General features: G+C 54.7%; 1 protein-coding gene across 1 annotated transcript in view; it reads left to right on the top strand.

The window, feature by feature from the left end:
- LRRK1 (leucine rich repeat kinase 1) overlaps positions 1 to 22,936 on the top strand; it is a 114,380-nt gene that overhangs the window by 57,981 nt on the left and 33,463 nt on the right. Inside the window, exons 7-15 of the mRNA XM_004593151.2 lie at positions 11,309 to 11,535; positions 12,011 to 12,138; positions 12,223 to 12,386; positions 13,803 to 13,940; positions 15,162 to 15,274; positions 17,284 to 17,360; positions 21,380 to 21,509; positions 22,047 to 22,159; positions 22,522 to 22,736. Of these exons, the coding sequence (XP_004593208.2) occupies positions 11,309 to 11,535; positions 12,011 to 12,138; positions 12,223 to 12,386; positions 13,803 to 13,940; positions 15,162 to 15,274; positions 17,284 to 17,360; positions 21,380 to 21,509; positions 22,047 to 22,159; positions 22,522 to 22,736 (1,305 nt within the window). The remainder of the gene's footprint in view (positions 1 to 11,308; positions 11,536 to 12,010; positions 12,139 to 12,222; positions 12,387 to 13,802; positions 13,941 to 15,161; positions 15,275 to 17,283; positions 17,361 to 21,379; positions 21,510 to 22,046; positions 22,160 to 22,521; positions 22,737 to 22,936) is intronic.

Below are 22,936 nucleotides of genomic sequence, written 5' to 3'. Positions count from 1 at the left end.
ACAAGGTTTCACTGTACGCACCTGCTGCTTGGCTTTATGACCTATGAAAACCCATTTTCATTTTAACAAACGACAGCTTTCATTCTGCCCATGCCCCTGTCCTTGACCCTGAGTCGGTCAGCTCCTCACACGGCCCTCCTTGATTTTGCATCTGGCTTGGGCATGTCGCCTTGGTTTTCAGTTTGCTATGTCTCAAGTGCATTTCTTGTCAATAGATTTCGCTTTCCCTCCTACCTTTTCCACACTCTTGAAAACTTACCATGTAGGTTTATTTGTCTATGTAAATTCTGTTTGCTGCTCTTTTGTTCCCACCCTGACACTCAGCTTCTGTCCTGTGTCTGTTCCCTCTCGGTGCCTTGTTTGAATTTCTCTCTTAGCGGACAGGGGTGATGACCACGTCTGCCTTGAAGGTGGGGAGCGTCTGGCATGTCCTCTGCTCTTTGCTTCCCATTGCAAAGCAAGCAGCGGTCCCCAGCCACCTGGTCATCCCTCCGTGCTGAAGTTGTTTCCAGAGCAGTGAAAGTGGACATCCTGTCTTGTTCCATGTCGGAGAGGAAATGCTTTCAGCTTTTCCCCATTCATTAAGATATTGGCTGTTTGTGAAATATAGCCATCAAAATTTTGAGGACTATCCCTTCTAAACCTAATTTGTGGAGGGCTTTTATCATGAAGAAGGGTTGAATCTTAGCAAATGCTGTTTCTCTGTATTTATTGAAATGACCCTACTGTTTATTTATCATTCTGTTGATGTGATTTGTGACATTTATTGATTGGTGACTGTTGAACACCCTTACATTTCAGGGATATGTTCCACTTGATCATGATGTATGATCTTTTTGATGTGACCGGCAGGGCACGCAGCGAGTTTTTACCTTGGTGTGGTAAGATAGCAGCTCTGAGGTCTTCTCTCCTCTAGTCTTGGTCTTTGGTTTTTGTCTGTTGCTGTTTCATCACTTCTTCACCACAAATTTCCACTTCCCCTGGAGATGCAGCCCCTCCTTCAAGCAGTGTAAGACAGTGTGGCTGCACCCTATTCAGCCATCTTGAATGAGAGAGAGAGAGAGAGAGAGATTTCCACCTGCCAGCTCACCCCCAAATGGCTGCTGCAGTCAGGGCTCTGGAACTCTGTCTGGGTCTCCTGTGGGTGTGCTCAGAGATCTGAGCACCTGAGCCATTACCTGGTGCTCCCCAGAGAGGTGGCAGGAAGCCAGATCAGAAGCAGAGAGAGGGCCCGGCGGCGTGGCCTAGCGGCTAAAGTCCTCGCCTTGGGAGCGCCGGGATGCTATATGGGCACCGGTTCTAATCCCGGCAGCTCCACTCCCCATCCAGCTCCCTGCTTGTGGCCTGGGAAAGCAGTTGAGGACGGCCCAATGCATTGGGACCCTGCACCCACGTGGGAGACCCGGAAGAGTTTCCTGGTTCCCGGCTTCGGATTGGCGTGCACCGGCCGTTGCGGCTCACTTGGGGAGTGAATCGTTGGACAGAAGATCTTCCTCTCTGTCTCGCCTCCTCTGTGTATATCTGACTTTGTAATAAAAATAAATCTTAAAAAAAAAAAAGCAGAGAGAACCCCATGGGATGACTCACTCCCCGTGCCACAGCCCAGCCCTGTTTCCCCTGATTTCCACTACACACAAGTCGTTTCTGTCACTGTCCCTTGGAACAGCGGCTCAAACCTAGCAGCACCAGCTGGCCGCTCAGTTCTTTTCCTCACCCGTCCCCCGGCCCTGGCTGTCCATCTTCAAGTTCCATGAAGAACTTACCACATGCCTTCAAGCTGAGCTTACCACATACCTAGGGATCACGGGCAGTGTGTAGAACTCCTTGCTCTGAATCCATCTCTCGCTCCACTTCAAATAAAACAAAATATGTACATCTTAGAGAATCAAGCATAAAGTGGCTCATGAAGGAGACGTGCACAGATAGTAAGATTAGTGCCTGTGCTTTGATGAAAATGTAATAGCAGGGGACGTCATCACGTGGCTTGGGAAAGTCCTGAAGTCAGTACAAAAGTTTAGATTCCTTGTTGGTCTCTCAAATTTGGCAGGATAAGAAAAACACCGAACATGCAGGAGACCAAGTGAACACAAAGAAACATCCTTCAATAAGCTCATGGAGATGGAATTGAAATTTATTCTAGTGCAGAATATTTTGAAATCCATGCATGGTTTTTTCACAAAATATGGAGTTTCTATGAACTCCTTGAAGACCCACCATATGCGTGGATTTCAAATTTTTGGAACCAAAATAAACTTAACTATCAGTTCGCCTTTGCATGAACTTTTGTTTTAACATATATGTATGTACTGTATGTTTCCGAGCACATGTATGCCATTTACATGGAGCTGATTATATTTCTGTTTTAAAAAGAGATGAAGAAACAACATGAATGTGTTTATGTGTTAGAGCAAAGTCGTGCATGTTAAAATATAATTCTGAAAAGAGACAGAAAATATTTGGAAAGAAAACACTGACAAAGCTTATATCTTAAGTAGATCATAGATCCAATGGCTTGTATGTCAGTTGGCGATTGGTTGTAATTTAGCCAGGGTTTCCTAAGTCACGCAGTAGCCTAGGACTACTAGGCAGTTAAGGGGCCAGGCCCAGGACACAGCCGCCACATTGCTCACAGATTCTGTGGGCCAAGAGGCTGGGAGCAAAGAGCAGTTCATTTACATGTAAGGAAACCCTAGAAGTAGGTCACGGCATGGAAACACACAATCGTGTAGTGGCCATTACAGGAATCCATATTCAAATGGCTTGAAAGTCCTGTCACTCACGGAAACAGAAAGGCTAAGTCAAATGCTTGGCGGTTCCAAGGGTCGCGGCCACAGCCACACCAGGCTGCAGGCACTGGGAGGGGGCCCACCTGCGTGGAAGGTAGGCAGTGTCTCGTGCAACAGCCAGCAAGCAAATCTGAATTTCAATGTATCCTTTCCAAAAGATGTACCTGCCATGAGCAGGCTCTACGTTCGTAAGAATCCAAGGTAAAGAAACGGACATGTCCCAAAACTGGAGCGTCCAGGCAATGCCAGCAGGTTTTCCACTCTGAAGCCCACCTCTTTATCACTCAACCCACAACTGCCCCCAGAGCCCAGGACAGGTCTCAGCCCCGACACCGCCCTGTTCAGGATGGCCTCCCCTAACTCACAGGCCTGGTCATTACCTCCCACACACACCTTTTAGCTCTCAGTGCTTCCTCTTTGTTTTATTTCACAACCCTTAAAGGTTGGAGTTGTCTGAGCAGGTGACACTCTTATGTAAGGTCAGTTACCTCACTGGAATGGAAACTTCCTACAAGTGGGGAGTCCTGTGGCTCTGTGTTGTCCTGTCCATGCAGGGCCTGACAGATGGACAGTGCCTGGATGACGGATGTGGGATGGAAGGATGGAAGATGGGTGGGGTAACAGGTGAACAGAAGTAGAAACGTCAGGCGGATGAATGGATAGTCGTATTGGTGGATGGGTACATGGTCGTCATCAAATAAACACACTAGCCTTCCTTGTGTTTATACAGGACTTTCTAACGGAGAAAGTCGCTTTCCAAACATTCCTCTTTCATCTCTTCTACGATGCTGTGAAGTAGTTTTGTTTTTACGTAAAAGTTGAGAAAGCGGGTTCTTTCAACATGAATCGGCCTAGTTCATGAACTACAGACATGGAATGCTTATTTCTTGTGTTCTTTCTGTCTCAAATAGCTTTTGGCAAAATTCCTAGCTTGGAGCTACTGGAGGGAGATTTCTTGTTAAGTTTCCTAATTTTTTTTTTCTGAAGGAATAATTGAACTACTACAGGGGAAAATACACAATGTTAGCTTTTTTGAAAGAAACCCTCCCCATCTATTTTAAGAATTTCAGTGCAGAGAAAGTCATTGAGATGATTCAGAGAGGAGCCGAATTCCCAATTCTTTGCGAGTGTGAGCTGTGGTTTTCCCTGGTTTTCATAAGGCTGAATTCTTGGTGTGGATCCTGCTTGGCTGTGGAACTGAAATCGTGGAGTTGAATTGTTGTTTCCCACTAAAGAAGTGTGTGCCTCCATATACATCTGTGTCATTGGCCTGGAATTTTAATGACCCTTGCAAAACAGCAAGTTTTGACTCATGAGTCTCGTATTAAGGAACCATTTATATAACATGGGGACTATTTGTTCTTTGAAATATTTGATTGAAAAAAAATTATAGCGTGTTCATGGCCTGGGGCGAGGGGTGCTTAGCTTTCTGACTTGGTCATCTCGCCCGGGAGCTTGCTCTTTCTCTAGGCTTAGCCTACTGCCTCATATTTTTTGCTTTCTTAAAGATTCCCTTGCTGAGTGAGGAGGGGGTATTTCTCACACCTGCTCCTTCCTGAAGCTGTGGTCTGCCAGGGGTCTTCTCTTGGCCTTCGTGATCCTAAAGCATCGTCTGTTGCTGAGTGCTGGTTTCTCTTCCTTCCCACGCATGGCTCCAAGGACGTGTTTTCGTTGGCTGTGTCTCCTGCTGGCCTCCCATCTCTGTGCTGGTCCTTTACCTGTCTCCAGGTGTAAGTTGGGTGGCAAACAGGACGTGGTGGGTACGAAGCTGGTCTTCCTTATTTTCTGCTCCTTCGTCTGTCAGAGCAGAATCAGCTCAAGTATACGCCTCATACCTCCTCTTGCCACTGTTGTTTGTTTTCTCGCCTTGCCACCTGCTGTGTGGCTGCCTCATTCATCTATCTACGCTTCAAGTCTCCGATCGTTCATATTCTGTTAGCACTTTTTTTGCATTTCCATGCCTCTTTCATCCATCTTTTCTTGTATTCACAAGGAATAGGCATTTTAGGGTTGGATGTGTTGGTCTTTTTCCACATCATTGTGACCCTGGATGTGAAAGGAGACTCAAGAGAAAGCTAACCTGTTAACATGGGAATAGGTCATGTGTCTGAGGTTCACCGTGTGCAAACTCTGCTGACCTTGCAGGGTTATCTTGAGGCCCACGAGAAGGTCACACGGAGGTGCTTGGTGTGCAGTGCATGCAAAGGACTGTGGGAGCTCTGCTTCCAGGCCGTCCACCTGCAGGGGAAGCCACAGCGCCCTGGGCTGTGGGATGGGCCAGGTGTCCTACAGGCTGTTCCTACATGCCTCACTTACCTGGTTTCTACAACAAAGCATCCCTTTTTGTTTATTTTTTGTTAGCTTCCAGTCCTGCCTTTTGCACCAGTTGGGTCAGACTTGCTTCTATCCGCCCTGGTTTCCTGTATTTCTCTGACTCCATTGTTTAGTCACCCTCCAGGCCCTCCTGAGAGTCCCCACCTGAGCCCGCACCTTGCTGAGTGGCTGCTGCTGTCCTCGGGGCCTAGGGAACCTGTTGCCAACCTGCTTACTCCAGCAGGCATCATTTGCCTCTCCGGAATCTTTTCCTTTTTCAGTTTGTGACTCTCTGTTGACAGAACATTCTGGGCTCTCTCTCTCTCTCTCTCTCTCTCTCTCTCTCTCTTCTGGGCCAGCAGTATGGCACCCTGGTGCTGGCCACCCCCCGCCCGATGACCTTCATGGATGGGGGTCCTTCCTTACCTCCCCAGCTCCTGGATTGTGCACCCATCACTCCAGGCAGAGAGGGGCATCTTCGCTGTGCACCTGCCACTGGGTCCACACCCCTTGTCTTCTGTAAGGACAGCAGGCACATTGGATAAGGCCTCTGTACAGTCACCTCATTTTAACCCATCACTGTGAGGTCCTAGGTCCAACTCAGCCTTCACCCCGGCGTGCTGGGGGCAGGATTGCAGCACTTGCTTTCGGAGGAGTGCACCCATGACCGCCACCCCATCGTCCTGGGTCTGCCTGCCGTGAGCTGTGTCACATGCCAGTTGGGGTGTGCTGCTCACCCTTCTTTTTGTTTTAAGATTTACTTATTTATTTGAAAGATGGAGTGACAGAGAACAAGAGAGACAGAGAGCTTTCATGCACTGGTTCACTCCCCAAATGGTCACAACAGCCCCAGATTCTAGCCAGGCCTCCCACAGGGGTGCAGGGGTCCAGGCGCTTGAAGCATCCTCTACTCCCTCCCAGGTGCATTAGCAGGGATCAGAAGCTGAGCATCCAGGGGACCCCAGCTAGCACTCCTGTAAGGGAGGCCAGCACTGCAGGTGGCAGCTCAGTGCACTGTGCCACAGCTCTGGCCCCTCCACTCATCCTTCCGACTTTGAGCATCCCATGTCTCCCGAGAGCCTGTGTCTGCCCCAGTGCAGGGGTATGGGAAGTGGGTGTCACAGGACTGTGACTGAGGACCTCTCGTGGGTGAATGAAGAGGCGGGGCTGTTCTGGCTCAGGTTGGGACCGAGTCGGTGTCTCCTGCATGGCTCATCCTCATGGCTCACTGTGGTGGGTCCACATGGCTCGCTGCAGTGGGTCTGCATGGCTCGCTGCCTCCTCCACTGTCCTGGAGGGCAGTGGCAGGCTTGCAGTTGGCTATGCGTGTTGCCAACTGTGCACAGACGCCCTTCTGTAGCCGTCACTTCTGATCTGTCACCCCGGGTCACCCGGAGGAGCCAGCCCAGGCCTGTCCACGCCACACTGGGTCTGCTCCCAGAGTCCTGCTTGTCTTTGAGTTTCTGTGGCTTCTTCAGGCTTTGTGGTCACAGCTCCTTTGCTGGCTGCAGCGTGTTCTGTCCCCTTCGCTGCAGCCTTCTGCTTTTTCCTACTTCTCTCTGCCTCAAGTTTGGCAGTGTCAGCATGAGGAAACCTGGCAGGTGCAAAACCAGAAGGGGTTGGAGTACAGCAGTCCCACTTCCCCTTCCTCCTCAAGTCTAGGGAAGTCAGCAGCATTCGTGGCCACGCCTCGCTCAGCGGCCTTCCCCCCGGCCGAGAGCCCCGGGAGAAGCACACATTTCCCTACCAGTATTGTTCTTGGCTGGAAGGACAATGTCAAGAAGCCCTTGATCCAGGCGCACACTCACCCAAGCCCACGTGTACACACATGCGCCCGGCACATGCACCAACACGCATGTGTGTGCTTCTCTCTGGCCCATGAGCTGCCATGTGTTGTTGCTGCCACCCTGGAGCCTGACAGGATGATTGGCACATGCCACCACTCAGGAGCGTGCTGCTGAGTGTGCCAGTGCCAAGTCAAACAAGCGGGTGCCTGCCGCGCTGTGGTGCTGCATGCTGTGGTCAGGGGTAAGAAAAGGCCAGGACCCGCAGGAGAGATGTCGGGGGTAGGATAGGAGGAGGAAGGGCCACGCAATCCCCAGGAGCAGTGGGAGGGACGCCGTCCCCTTCCTGGTGGTCACAGGACACGCTGGGCAGACACCGGCTCTGTGTGCGCTATCTCAGCCCTCATCCACCTTGTGACCCCACGCTGAAGGGAGACTGGCCTTTGGAAGTAAGTGTCCCAGGCCCAGCTGACCTGGTATTTCCCGCTCCATTCCCCCATTCTGGGGGCAGCCCCTTTGGCACTTGGCAGTTCCCAGTAACTAGGTCCCACCCCTGCCATCCATGGAGTTCCAACAGTGTGTCCCCAAGATAAACTTAGTGTTGAATTGCATTTTTCCACAACTTTTGGAAGTCCTGTGGTGTTTTGGTCTGCGACAGGGCAGTGCCGTGTTGAGTTCGGAGGTGACTACATTCTGGATTCTGCATGGTCACGCAGCCTGCGTGATGGGGACAGAACCCCTGGGCCAGTCCAGTGCAGCTCAGCATCACATGGAGGCTTGCCTGGATAGAGCCGCAGACTGTCCAGCGCTGCTGTCTTCTGCCCCAGCCAAGCCCAGACCGAGCTTCAGGTGGCAGCTGGAGGACGTGGGGGAGGTGGCTGGGTCAACAGCAGTGCCCCAGCTGCCTCCTGAAGATATCTAGCACATTCATGCCATTGTCAGCCCACGTCACAGTGACAGGTTGCCTCTTGTCTCTGGTGTGCATCCTTGGTGGCCCGTGGCATTTCACTGATATGATGGACAGGGGACACCAAACTGCTCTTCTCCTTGCCCTTGGCTGCAGCCTTGAGGTCAGGGCCACGTCATTCTACAGTGATTGACTGGCAGGGAGAGGACAAGGAGAGTCAGGTGCCAGACCCTCTGGCCTGGGTGTGTCTCAGTGTGCCTAGGCCCTGGCAGAGCTGCCTTTGGCCTGACAGGTGCGGTGACCATGCCTGTCCTCTCAGCCTATCCCTGGGTCCAGAAGGGACCCAGACGTCTTCTCTGGGTGCAGCAGACCAAGCCAAACAATAGGGAGGTGAATAGTGGTGCAACTGCGAACCGTGAGAAAGTTGAGAAGACCCTGCATTTGAACCGTGAACGTCGGAAGCCGTCCATGTTCACAGCCAATGCAGTAAGCAGTAATGTCCTGCAGGGGTCAGCACACCCATCTCCCCGCTCCCCTACAGGGACTCCGGAGGAGACCAACACACCATGTGTTGCCATCAAGTAGGAAGGGGCCCCAAACCAGTGAGACCTGTCACAGGCCCAGGAGCCCCCCTGAATGGAGGGGACTCCGCCTCAGTAAACTGGGAGTGATTTGGGCATCAAACAAAAGAAAATAATAATGAATTAAAGTGCTTTGAACTTGGGCAAGTGCAGCATCCCATATACACGCTGGTTCAAGAGTTGGCTGTTCCACTCCTGATGCAGCTCCCTGTCTGTGCACCTGGGAAGGCTACAGGAGCTGGTCAAGAGCTTGACCCCTGCCCCCCATGGGGGAGATCTGGATGAAGGCCCAGGCTCCTGGTCCAACCCCTACCATTGCAGCCATCTGGGGAGTGAACCAGCAGATGGAAGATTTGCTGTCTCTCCCTCTGCCTTTCAAATAAATAAAATTAAAATCATAGGAAAGAGACTTTTAAATTAAAACAGAATCCGTAAGTTCACAGTGATCTTGTGCAGGTGGAGCGGGTGAGCATTTTTCTGTACAGAAGACCGTGTAATGCTTGTGGGAAGTTATCGTTGTTCTGCATGGACAACGTTTGCCAAACGCGCGGAGTGGAGTGACATAGAGCAAGGGCCATTCCCAGTGGCCGCTGTCACCCCACAGCTGCTGACCTCTTAGTCACCGAGGCCCCAGTAGCACAGCCTGATGTCTGGCGCCCCTGCTGACAGTCTGTGAGAAGGACTCATCATCTTCTGACGTAGCCAAAATGTTTCACTTGAATCTGAAAGTCAGGGAAAGCTTTTTTTTTTATTAATTATTATGCATTATGTGACAGTTTCATAGGCTCTGGGTTGAAGAGTGAAAAACCAATGCCACCCGGCGCCATAACAGAGGACAGAACAAACTGATCAACTACCCCAGCCAAGCGCTGGCAGTGAAAATCTAGGCAAACAGAGACTCCAGGGTAGACTATGTCAGCCAGTGCATTCTGGAGAGATTTCATCGTGCTTAAATGGCCAGACTGGCAGCAACTCGGAATTGCTGAACTATCAAAACTACTTGAGCAGTGCCCTTGGAGCATGCCCCACGTCGGGGACCTTGGGATGGGGTGGGAGGCTGGGTAGGGCTTCTTTCTTCATCTCCCTCCGTACCCCAGATACACACACAAAAATGTGGAAAGAGTGATCTTAACTCATTTTCCTGTAACCCTTGACTGTTTGTGCCCTAATCAACTATGTAAAAATTATCAAAATAAAATCATAAGCTTGTCCTTTGATTAAAAAAAAAAACAATGCCAGCGTGCATAGAAAGCCATGAGGACTCTTCTACATGGAAGAGAAGCTTTCAACGGTCACCTGATGGCTAAGGTGTTGGTTCAGAGGCCTGGGCCAGGACTTTCAGGTCGATAAAGAATGTTTCTGGAATATTTGACAGGGCCTATGAAGTGTTGGCTGTGAGTGTTTTTCACACATGGTAACTGTGTTCGTCAGGTATAAAAACACGTTCGTTCCTCAGAGAGAGAAGCCGAGGTGCTCAGGGGATGCAGTGTGATGATGCGGAATCCATCCTGCAATCAGATAGTTCGGCTTACAGCATGCGGGGTGTGTGTGTGTGTGTGTGTGTGTGTGTGTGTGTGTGTGTGAAGAAGGTCTGGCCAGGTCTAACAAGTGGCAGAGCTGGCTCCATGGGTGTCCATTGGGTCTTATTTTAGCTTTCCTACAGCTCTGAACATTTTCAACACACACAGGGAAACAGTCATAATAAACTAGGCCCAGAGCAATTTAATGATTTATCCTAAAAAAAAAAAAATTAGCTGAGACTAAGACCTCATGGTTCTAATTGCCTATTCCTCCTTGTCTGGATAGATGGGAAGACAGAGTCCCTGGGCTTTGGGTAGGGCTGGACACAGGTCGTTCAGTGGCCAGAACTCAAGGAGGGAGGAGGAAAAAAACGCAAGTACACTGCACCATCTAGTGGCCGCATGTGGCCAGCCTGACCATTGGCCGCTGGCCGCTGGCCACTTGGAAGGCCAACTGTCCCAGTGGTTGGTGCCTCTCCCAGCGCCTGCCCAGTGGCTACATTTTCCCATTTGCAAAGCACTCATTTTTGTTTATATGTCTGCGTCTCTCATGTTCCAACACAGCTCTCCAGACTCCGGAGAGACAAGTCAAAAAGGCAAATTTCCGCCCCCACCCCCAGGAACCTTGCCGGGTCCCGCCGGCCAGCACACAGCAGCGGATCTCCGGCCTTGCCCACTCCCTTCTGTGGAAATCAGCAAAGGCCAGCCTTGGCGTTCGGGCTGCCCTGAGTGGAAGCTGCTGGCCTGGGGCACCTGGGGCAGGAAAAAGAAGCCCCTGGCACCCCAGGGGAGCCATGGAGGGAGAGGATTTGACTTTGTCTGATTGGCCCTACGTTGGAAGTTGGGACAGAAGGGAGAGGAGCTGCCAGGTGGGCATCCTGACCATTTGGGGCAGATTGTCATAGATGCTATTTGTCTTCTTGGACTATTATTAAAAATGACCAGCTGGGCCTCATGCCAGTCTAGCTCATAGCAAAGCTACCTTCCCCATATGGCCTTGGGTCTGCTTATATAGTCCCTTCTAGACTCTGCCTGCCCACACAGGGTATGCATTTGGGCCTGGTGTGGTGCAGGTGGCTGTGGCTCTCCAGGGAAGAGGGTGCTGAGCTCGGGTCCCCAGCTGCTTCTCCAGCCTCTTCCTCCATACTGGACAGGGTTGCTTCCTGGGGCACTCTTACAAGGAGGTGGCGCTGAGCCCACCAGCTCCCCCGGAGCTGGACGGTGAGTTACTGCTGGATTCCCAGCAGGCTGCAGGTGCCTCCTGCGTGTCAGGTGCTGGGTGCACTGGCACTTCCAGACTCCAGCGGGGTGGGCACACAGGCTGACACTGCTTTCTTCTCAGCCCTGCCGGCCTCTACCCTGACCATGACTGCGGCCTGCCCGTCCACTTGCGTTTCTTCCCCTTCTGTCACCACAGGCGCTGCGTGTGAAGTGGTCCCGTCTCAAGCTGCCCTGGGTGGATCTGGACTGGCTCATCGACATCTCCTGCCAGATCACTGAGCTCGACCTGTCTGCCAACTGCCTGGCTTCCCTGCCCTCCGTCATCCCCTGGGGACTCATCCACCTCCAAAAACTGAACCTCTCTGCCAACCACCTGGGCGAGCTGCCCAGCGTGCAGTCCTCGGACGAGATCATCTGTTCCAGGTGTGCCTGTCTCCCCAGCCTGTGCTCTGGGTTTTTGAAAACCAAGTGTCCTGGTTAGAAAGGACATTCCAGCTGGCCCCTGGGCACAAGGTCACGGCCCCACGCTCAGGTGTGCACGGAGTACTAGAGACATGGCTTGCCTGGCCCAGAATGACATGGCCAGCACAGCCTGCCAAGGTTGGAGTTCTGGAGTCTCCCAGCAGCTCCGAGGGCCCCAGCTCAGGTGGCCAGCAGGTGCCAGCCGGTGGGCCAGTCGGGGAAGGGTTTCCAATCATTTCCATCAGAGTTCTCATTTCCTCTCTGCACAGAGCAAGGTCAGGGGCCATCCAGTGACAGTCCCATGTGCCACGTCTCCAGTACCTGGGGTTCAGCTTGTTCAGGGAGCGGGAGGCCCTGCACCCCTTATTTAGAGAGAGCTGTGCCAGGGATCTCCTTCCGGCTCCTCAGGCTCCGCCCCTTCTCCCGCCCGCCCCAGGCTGCTGGATATCGACATCTCCTGCAATAAGCTGTGCCACCTGCCGCCGGGCTTCCTGCACCTCTCCAAACTGCAGAGACTCACGGCTTCCAAGAACTACCTGGAGAAAATGTTTGAAGAAGAAAATGGTACGTGGGCCAGCCGAGCACTCCCCAGGGCTGCTTGTTTGCTTCCTGGTACGAGGCCACCAAGCCATCCTTGTCCACCCACAGCCACAAACTGGATCGGTCTGCGGAAGCTGCAGGAACTTGATCTGTCGGACAACAAGCTGACGGAGCTCCCAGCCCTGTTCATGCATTCCTTCAAATCCCTCAGCTCCCTGAATGTCTCCAGAAACAACCTGAAGGTGTTCCCAGACCCCTGGGCCTGCCCCCTGGTGAGTATTACTACACACACGCACACACACACAAACACACCTGCCACGCACGCCAGATGACAGGGTGGTAGGTCCTGTGCTGAGGATGAGCAGGGTCCCCACCTGGAACCCAGCCTTTCCCAGCCCCAGGGACCCACACTGACAGCTGTACATCCTGACACAGGATTATGCCCCCAAGGGAAAGGGGTGTCTTTTAAGGAGAGCTCAGCCACCCTCTGCAATGCCGATAACCCGTATGGGCGCCGGCTTGAACCCCAGCTGCTCCACTTCTGATTCGGCTCTCTGCGAACGCTCCTGGGAAAGCAGGGGAAGATGGCCCGTGTCTCCCTGCAGCCACGTGGGAGACCCAGCTTCTGGGTGCAGCCTGGCCCAGTGCTGCCCATTACAGACCTCTAGGGAGTGAACCAGCAGCTGGGAGATCCTCTCTCTCTCTCTCTCTCTCTCTCTCTCTCTCTCTCTCTGCCTTTCAAATGGGTACAAATAAGCAGTTGGCCTGCTGTACATTCAGGGTGCCACTGTTGGGAACTGTGCTGGGTAAAGCAGAAAGGCCAGTGTGCAGCAAATCTCTGGGCCTGTAGGTTCAGTCAGCCAATGGCCCCACACTCAAATTAGTGTCTGCAGTTTAACTCTGTGGGTGTGGTCTTTACCCTGAATTGTTCCACTCTGCCCCAGCACGATGGACCAGACATTCTAGAAGTAAGGAAAATCTCCCTAGGGGAGCTTCATTCCCTTTGCTGCCTCAGCTGGTGAGGCCCTGGGCCTCCACGCTGACCTCGACCTCCACACTGATGCTGGGCCTCCACAATGACCCTGGGCCTCCACGCTAACCTGGGCCTCCACGCTGACCTGGGCCTCCACGCTAACCTGGGCCTCCATGCTGACCTGGGCCTCCACGCTGACCTGGGCCTCCATGCTGACCTGGGCCTCCACACTGACCCAGGCCTCCACACTGATGCTGGGCCTCCACACTGACCCTAGGGGCCTCCACACTAACCCTAGGGAACTCCACACTGACCCTAGGGGCCTCCACACTGATGCTGGACCTCCCTACTGACCTGGGGCTCCACGCTGACCTGGGCCTCCATGCTGACCTGGGCCTCCACACTGACCCAGGCCTCCACACTGACTCTGGGCCTCCACACTGACCCAGGCCTCCACACTGATGCTGGGCCTCCACACTGACCCTAGGGGCCTCCACATTGACCCTGGGCCTCCACACTGACCCTAGGGGCCTCCACATTGACCCTAGGGGCCTCCACACTGACCCTAGCGGCCTCCATGCTGACCTGGACCTCCACACTGACCCTGGGCCTCCACACTGATCCAGGCCTCCACGCTGACACTGGACCCTCGCATGCTCAGAGCCTCACAGTGATTGTATAGCAGGTCCATCTTCCTTCTCCCCCTGCCCTTTAGAAATGCTGCAAAGCATCCAGAAACGCCCTGGAGACACTGCCGGACAAGGTGGCTGTGTTCTGGAAGAACCACCTCAGGGACGTGGACTTCTCCGAGAATGCGCTCAAGGCTGTGCCCCTGGGCCTCTTCCAGCTAGATGTGAGTGTGCCCTGCCCTCTGCTGCCCATTGTGGCGGGAGCCCTGTCCATGGCTCCTGCCCATGGCTTCTGCCCATGCAAGCTGCAGCCAGAAGTTCTGCCCAAATGTTGGTGGTCCTGAGGGGAGGTGGGACAGCAGGGTGCTGGGACGCAGAGATACTGCTCTGCGAGGGAGCCGGCTGGTGGCTGGCAGCCCAACCAGCAGCCCCTTGACCTGCTGTCTTTTCCCAGCTCCAAGGGGGCTCAGTGAATGCGGGAAGGCCCCTCGTGCTGGGTGCTGGTGGGGAACAAAAGGGCAGCTCCCTACAGGGGACTCCCAGGCCACAGGGCCAGGCCGTGAGGCCAGAGAGCGACGTGCAGCCCAGTGTCCCTGCCCTGGCCACCCAAAGCCACCACTGAACGAACAGCAGGCAGAGGACCCGGAGCCCACCTTCAGCCAGGCGTGGTCACCCAGGGGGCGCTAGTGGGTGGGGACCCAGTCCTTTCCATACTCCCTGTTACACAGCCCACCCTCTGCCACCAACCACGTACTCCAGACCACGTGACGTGGCATGGGGAGGTGGGGTGGGGTGTCCTCAGCACTAGTGCTAGGACCTGGCTGGCAGGGGGCCTTTCGCTGGTGCCTGCACCCCCTGCTGGTGCCTGCACCCCCCCCCCCACCGGTGCCTGCACCCCCTGCCCTCCATGGGTCGCGACATTAGCGCTCCCATGAGGAAGGACACAGAAGCCCTTGGAACTGGGACTCCTGAACGTCGGGCTGTTAGGGCCCTGGCTGAAGGCGCTGTAGCATGCCTGTTTAATAAAGTTCGCTGCACATCCCAGCATGGAGCCCCGACTCCCTGGTGGTCCCATTGGTGGTGCAGCCACACACACACACACACACACACACACACACACTGATTACCCCGACTCTGTCCCTAAGCCTGGGGGATGCCCAGCATGGGACTGGTCCTTTCAGGGCGTCCCTGAGTGCTCCGGCCCGCCACTCTGGGAAGGCCCTGGACTTTGCCAGTGAGACCTCAAGACTCCTGTCACCAACAGGGGCCACCCTCCTTGGTCCCAGCTGTGCAGCTTGTGTAGGTCCATGAGCCTTAGCATTCGGGTGTCAGAGCTGACTGGCTGCTGCTGGCAGGGATCCAGCAGATTCTCCTCCACGGTCTCCCCTCCCCCACTTCATGCCTAATGCCGGCTTGGCCTCTTTCCCTCCCCCACACACCCCAAGGCCCTCATGTTCCTGCGGCTGCAAGGAAACCAGCTTGTGGCCCTCCCACCCCAAGACAAGTGGAGCTGCCGACAACTCAAAACCCTGGATCTCTCTAGAAACCAGCTTGGCAAGTAAGCAGGGGGCTTGGGATACCTAGCAAGCCCCAGAGCCTTACAGGGGCCTGCCGGGGTGGGGATGGAAGTCAGTAGGAGGCGGGACACAGGCTCAGCCAACACAGGTGCCTACTCCCCGTTCCGGAGACCCCACGTCTGGGAGGGAGCTGCTGGCAGGGTCCCGAGGCCACTCCCTGGATGCCCATCTTGTCTTCCTCTGAATCCTCATGCAGCTGTTCCCCTGTGGGTCCATGTCCCCCTCCCCTCCTACTTGTAAAGACGCCGGGCACTCCGAGCAGGGCCTGTGCCCTCAGAGAACCCGCAGGCTGAGCATCCCCAATGGAAAATGCTTGGGGTTAAAAATGTTTCAGAGTCCACACTTTTTTCAGATTTTGGAATATTTGCATAAATGTGTGAAGTATCTTTTTTAAAAATGTATGTATTTGAAAGAGTTGCAAAGAGAGAGGGAGAAACATAGAGAAGAGAGAGAGACTCTTCCATATGCTACTCTGCTGCCCAGATGGCCACAATGGCCAGGGCTGGGCCAGGTTGTGGCCAGGAGTCTGGGGCAGGCACGATGGTTCAACAAGCTGATCCTCCACCCGCAGTGCTGGCATATGGGCACCAATTCTAGTCCCTGTTGCTCCATTTCCAATCCAGATACTTGGTTATTACCTGGGAACGCAGTGGAGGATGGCTCAAAGGCTTGAGTTGCTACATCCACATGGGAGACCTGGAAGAAGCTCTTGGAACCTGACTTCAGATCAGCCTCTGCAGCCATTTGGGAAGTGAACCAGCAGATGGAAAATCTCTCCCTCTCTCTTTCTCTCTCTCTGTCTCTTTCAAATAAAAATAAATAAATCGTTAAAAAAAAAAAAGGCAAGCAAGCCTAGGAGCCTTGAACCCCATCTGGGTGTCTCACATAGGTGCAGGGCCCCAGGCACTTGAACCATCTGCTGCTTTCTCAGCAGCGTTAGCCGGGAGGTGGATCAGAAGTGCAGCCGCCGGGATCTGAACTGGCACCCATGTACAATGCTGGCATCGCAAGCAGCGACTTAACCTGCCTCACCACAATGCCAGCCCCTTACCTTGTCTCATGTATACCTCATTCATGCAACCCGAGGGTAATTTTGTACAGTATCTTCGTTGTTGTTTAAGACTCATTTACTTACTGGAAGGCAGAGTTAAAGAGAGGAGCATCAGGGAGAGCTTCCATCCATATGTGTACTCCCCGGGTGGCTCCAGGGGCTAGGACTTGGCCAGCCAGGTCTCCCGAGCGGGCGGCAGGGGCCCAAATACTCCACGAGCGTCAGCAAGGAAGCCGATCGGAAGCGGAGCTGGCGCTTGTATGGGAGAGTGGCTGGCAGGGGCTGGCTTAGCCTGCTCCACCCAGTGCCAGCCCTGTACGTTATTTTTGGTGCCCTTGGGTTTTGACTGTGGCTGTCACTGGGGGTCAGGTATGGTCTTGTCACCCTTTTGGCATCATGTATACCTGTTAAACATTTAGGATGCAAAGTGTCTTAGAGTTTGGCTTCTTGCTTCTGGACTGCTCATGCCGTCACGTGCTGAGGCCCAGGCAGGGGTTAGGACTTGATCGTCTGAGCGTGGGGGACACGGGGCAGCCGTTAATCAGGCCACCCATGTCTCCCCAACAGCCCCATTTCTTATCAGCAAGTCTGTGTCCCATCGCTCACTCACATGAACATGGGGATTTTAACAAGTTCATGGAAAAGGGACTGGAAAGGCTCTCCCTGGAATATGTGCTTGGGCCTGGCCACACCCTACCAGCATGGGAAAGCTCAGGAAGGGCAACCCCCTGTCCACCGCAGCAGGGTCAGGGTAGCCTGGAGTGGATTCCCCAGGCCCCTGAGCGTCGTCTCTCCGCATAAGCTGCAGAGCCCCAAACACCGGGGATGGGATTTCCTCCCCTCGCCGTAGCTCAGAGTCATATGGCCAAGGTGGTCACAGCCAGAGCTGCGGTTGCTTTGCTGGTCTCATCTTACCTTTGGGATTCTTACCCCTTACAGAAACGAAGATGGACTCAAAACGAAGCGCATTTCCTTCTTCACCACCAGAGGGCGCCAGCGCTCAGGGCCCGAGGCAGGTGCGTGAGGAGCCTGCGGGGAGGGAGGGCGGGATGGCCCCTTTGCGGCTGCACCCAGGGAGCAGGCTTTCCGGGCATGCAGTGTGTGTTGGGGCAGCACAGGTGACCATGTGGGGTGGAGAGGCCAGCTCACGGGCAGGTGTCTGAGAGCCCTGGGTTCCTGGGTGGAGCTCGGTTGCATGCATTACACTGATTAGTCCTGCACGCGGTTCTCTGGCGGGCATGCGAGAATCAGGTGCCCAGGGCATCTTCATCAGGGAGCCAGCGTGGGCAGGTTGTAGGGAGGGGCACCTCTGGCCTGCAGCTGGCCACCTTCTCCCTGAGTGGGGAGTTAGGGATCTAGTCTTGTTCCCTCTTCCTACGAGGATGCGAAGCCCCCTGGGTGGGCCTCACCCAAGCCTAACGACCTCCCAAGACTCCCCACCTCCCAGCACCACCAGTGGGAGTCTGGGCTCTAGCGTAGCATTTGGATGAGAGCTCAGTTTGCAGCAGAGGGGTTCCCTGTCTCGTCCCAGGTCACATGGCTGCCAATGCACGAGCCGGAGTTTCCACCTCAGGCCTTGGGGACTCCAGTCCCTGTCCGGTCCTTCCCACCACACACACTGTGGGATCTCTCAGGCTGAAGCAAGGCCCATGATTTTCCCTGGACTCATCCTGGTTCCTTGGCTCAGCCAGCACAGCACAGGTTGTCTGTTGTCTCCCATGGGGTGCAGGGAAGGCATGGCCCTGCAGCTGAACAGCCAGCTCTCCAAGCCAGCCAGGAAACAGAAGTCAATATTTACAGTGTTTAAAGTGTAATTAATTTGCTTCTCTGGCTAAATAGATGAATGTTGGCAGGCACAGATGGCAAGAGGTAGGCATGGGCGGGCACAGGGGCCAGGACGCATTGGTGGGAGGTGAGCTGCACACAGTCCACCTGCTGCCCGTTCCAGTGAGCTGGGCTGTGTGTGCACGTGTGACAGGCATGCCAGTCAGTCATGGAGGGCTGTGTGTGCCTCCCTGCAATTGACAAGTAACACAGGGGAGCAGGTAAGAGTCCCCACACAGCCCTGCATGAACGCAACCACGGCATCTCCCAGGGGAGAAGAATACCCTGTTAACTGGCATGGGCATAGCTGCCCGTCCAGCCTGGCAGGGGAGAAACTCAGGGCTCAGCCACTCCGATGTCCTGGGCTGGCAGCAGGCTTCCATGTAAAAGGAAAGCAGAAAGTAATGTTTCAGAAAATTTGCGTAGGGAGATGTTCTTAGAGCTAGCTGCAGAGTCCAGACATCGTATTGAAAGACAGAAACCCGAAATCTGTGGCTTTGTGAAGACTGGAAAGTCTCCCTCCGTAAAAGGCCCCATTAAACAAGGAGTAATGCAAACAGGCTGAGAACTGTTTGCAACACGAAGGGTTGCAACACGAATTGGCTTGCATCCCCAGTATACAAAGGATGCTCACAGATTGATTCTGAAAAGACAGCGGGGGGAGGGTGGGTGGGGAGGCAGGAGGGTGGGAACCCAGCGACAGATAGAAACAGCTTGTGGGGAGTCCATACGGCCAGGAACAAATGAGAAGTCTTCACCCCTGCTTATGGGGAGATGCGCTCACAACCGGCCAACAACAAAGGGCCTTAGGAGAGATGGAGTCCAGACTGTGTGGGAGGCAGAAGAGACCCACACAGCCTCCGCACTCTGCCCCACGGGGCTGGGGGGGAGGCAGGAAGAGGAGACCAGGGGGTGGGCGGGAAGCGGAGGCCCTGGTCTCATGCCAGTGAGCCGAGCCTGATGGGAGCGTGTGGGGGATCTCAACTAGGAGCATGTGTCTGTGTAGATGTATCATCCATGCAAGCACATGTGTGTGGGTGCCAGATGCTCAGACGTGCCTAAAACCTGCCGACTCAGCCACCCTGGAAGCCCCCAGGGAGGAATGAAAATCCCCAAGTGCCCAGGTTTCCAGTTTGCTGCTAGTACGCCCCCTGGAGGCAGCAGGTGAGGGATGGCTCCAGTACTTGGCTGTCCGCTGGCCCTCCGGGAGACCCTGGACTCTGGCTTCAGCCTGGCCCAGCCCCAGCTGTGGGTGGGTATGTGAGGAGTGAACCAGAAGATGCAAGATCTCTCGTTCTTTGTCTGCCGTTCTGTGCTTTTTGAGTAAAATGAAAAATGTCTTTAAAAAAAAATCGTAGTAGAAACAAGTACCGCTGTTCTAGAAAATAGCTTTTTAGGGGGTCCAAGGGAGCTTGCCTGGGCAACAGCTGAGGAGGCCACCCTCCCAGGAAGGTGCCCTGTGCAGGTGGGTGGTGGCCTTGGCAGGTGACAAAGGCCTTCTTTCTAGTTTCACCTGGAGAGTCGGGACCCACACTGGGTGAAAAGGAGGGGTCCCATTGTGAGCCTCCTGTCTGGGCTGAGTGGCTGTCTGAGGGCCTTTGGCCCCAAGGGGAGGGCGGAATTATCCAGAAAAAAGAGCTTGTTTGTGGCCGAATGGTAGAATTCCAAACAGACGACTATACATTCATCTAGTCACCGTTGCAGTCGCTGCATCCAAAAATAATCCAGGTGGCCGTGTTTATGGTACAGTTCACACGAGCAGAGCCATAAATGACGCGCGAATAAACTATCACAGCCTATAAATCCTGCATGCTGTGCCCCTCCCGCCTCAGCATTCGTGGTTTCTGACCCCAGGCCAGGAAACCTGCCTGGTGCTGCCCTTGTGCTCCAAGGCAGGGCCTGGAACGTGGGCAGCATGGGGGCTGGGCGCCCAGAGCGAGGACCCCGTGAAGGAAACAGCCTCCCCGGTCCTGCTGTCTTGTCCTGAAAACACGAAGTGTGGCAGGCCATCGCCAACCCTCACTCTTCGCCTTTCTTCCCACGGAACAGGGCCAGGAACAGAGTTGTCGTCACATGTCCACTAGACCTGTGTGTCCCAAGGGTGCTGGGACACCTTGGCCGGCCAGCAGTCTCGGTGTCCCATTGCTGGGTCTTCCTGGATGCTCCCGCAGGCTAGATCTCCCTGCTGCCCCTGCAGCCAAGCCTGGAGCATTCCAGGGCCAAGGGGCATGGATGTGACCAAGAGCAACCAAGTGTGGGTCAGACCAACATAGGACTTGTCCAGGTCCAGCAGGAAGGGAGGCCCGTGGGACAGTCATTCCATCCTGAATGCAAGTCACTTGCTCCAGTGCCTGTAGAAACAGCAGGGTGTGGCTCTCACAGTGATCTCACAGTTAGCTTTATTACCGGAAGCCCCTGAGCCCTGGAGTGTCTGTTCAGAGACCACTGCCCCCTGGGTGATGCTAAGTTGCTGCTGTTGGAAGGCAGGAAGCAGTGCAGGTGTATTTCATAGCATTTCTGAACCGCACAGACAGGGTGAGATAAGTATGCCATCCCCTCCCCAAGACAGCGTGGAACTTGATAGGACTCCGTTAACACACGTGTTTGTGTCTAACACACATGTATGAGGGCACTGCAAAATGTTTGTGGAAAATTAAATTAAAAGCTACGTTGGTTTGAAACCCGTGACTAGTTTTCTTGTAGTGCATGTTTCCCACATACGTTTTGGAGATACCCTCATCCACCTAGGCATAGGTAGTGTATATGTGTGTGTGCATACAACATCTCTGTCCTCCTCTGTGTGCGCAAGCGTGCGTGTCTGGGGTGTTTCCGTGGTATCTGTGTGGTGTACCTTCTAGGTATCTGATTGCGCACCTTGCTCTTTGGTTTGTGGGTAGCTCTTCTGGAAGGCTGTGCCCTGGTCCGTGTGCCCTGCCCCTGCTCTGTGGGGGCTGGGTGTTGTTTCACCTCTGGTGGGTGAGCCCCTGAGCACCCCTCTTCTGATACTTTAGTCACATGTGTGTATTTGTGTGCGTGAGGATTCCTGTGATGTTGCAATTGCTGGGTGGATGAGAAGCGTGCTGTATGCAAACAGCTTTGCGGAGACTGCCTCCGGAGATGGCAGCCCTGTGCCCACCCCGCTGGCCCCTGCTTTGGGATAACCCAGGCCGGGTCAGCACCACACAGAGTCCACTCTGGCCTCTCACTGCAGCTTATATACCAGAGTTCCCGGCCTTCTTGAGTGAGTCATTGGAAGTGCTTTGCCTGAACGACAACCAACTGGATGCTGTGCCCCCATCTGTCTGCCTGCTAAAGAGCTTATCCGAGCTCTACTTGGGCAAGTAAGTGCACGGACCATGAGGGCAAGCCACCCGAGGACAGGGTGCCAGGCTGGGGAGAGCCATCTGTCTCCCAAGATGCAACTGTGGAGTTTTTCAAGCCCAGGGTGGCTGCAGAAGGTGGGGGAAAGAGGCCAGGGACCACATGGCAGCAACATGTGTGTGCTGCTCGCCCGGGCGAGGAGGAGGCATGTGTCCTCAGCCGTCTGTCCTATCGTCCACTGAGCTCCCGCCCACCGTGTGCCACATCCTGCCAGACCTGGCTTGATGACACCATGAAATGCCACCCTAGGAAAGTTGCAGACTTTCTCCCAAGAAGAGGCAGTGGCACTTTCTGGGGCGGGAGTAATAGAAGGAGAGGTCCCAAGCCTAAGCTATGGGGGTCTGCAGAAGACAGAGCTGCCATGACTGTCCAGGGAAGAAGGGTTTTGGACTTGAAGGAATGCTTGAAGCCTGGGCCCACGGTGTGAGCTGGGCATGGACTCTGGGAGGCTGGCGGGAACTGCAGACGTGTCTGCTCACACCTCTGTGTGTCCTCAGCAACCCTGGCCTCCGGGAGCTCCCTGCGGAGCTGGGGCAGCTGAGCAACCTCTGGCAGCTGGACATTGAGGACCTGCACATCAGCAATGTGCCTGCAGACATCAGAAAGGAAGGTAGGGTACCTGCAGCCCCCTGTGGGTGGGACAGGGACTCGGGGCCACCTGCCGGGTTCTGGGGCTGGGAATGACAGGCAACCCAGTTCTGTTTGGGGTCTGGGAAGATGCTCTAAGATAATCCCTCGGCTGACAGTTGGCAGGTGTCATTCTGCTGACGGTGATGGACCCATCAGTGTCCGACCTCGTAGGCAGCAAGACCGTGTCCTTCTACGTCCCGCCTGGTCTCTGCCTGCCCTCAGTGTCTCCCTTAGCCCCATGAGAGCACGGAGGCTGTGCCTTCACAGTGGGACGTGGTCCACCAGGAGAAGAGAGTGTGTGTCAGCAGCGACATCTGTCCTCGCCCTCTCTGGTTTGCACAGGCCCCAAGGCCGTGCTGTCCTACCTGCGTGCCCAGCTGCGGAAGGCAGAAAGGTGCAGGCTGATGAAGCTGATCGTCGTGGGTCCCCCGCGCCAGGGCAAGTCCACCCTCCTGGAGATCTTACAGACGGGAAGGGCCCCCCAGGTGGTGCCCAGCGAGGCCACCATCAGGACCACCAAGTGGGAGCTCCAGAGGCCAGCGGGCTGCAGAGCCAAGGTCAAGGATGGTTGGCGTGCAGAGTCCCCATGGGTGGCAGGGAGTGGGGTGGGCCACGGGGCTGAGGTGGACTTCCTGGCAGGGGCGGGGGGCTCTTCTCCCTCCTCCCCAAACAGCCCAGGGTTTTGTTGGGTGGGCGTGGGCACCCTGTCCCAGGCCCGGGGTGTTCACAGGGGCTGCCAGGTGCTCTTGGAAACGGG

This window comes from Ochotona princeps, chromosome 6 (genome assembly GCF_030435755.1).
Source record: "Ochotona princeps isolate mOchPri1 chromosome 6, mOchPri1.hap1, whole genome shotgun sequence".
NCBI lineage: Eukaryota > Metazoa > Chordata > Mammalia > Lagomorpha > Ochotonidae > Ochotona > Ochotona princeps.
Note: the sequence above shows the minus strand (reverse complement) of the source record. Positions and strands in the feature narration are given on the sequence as shown.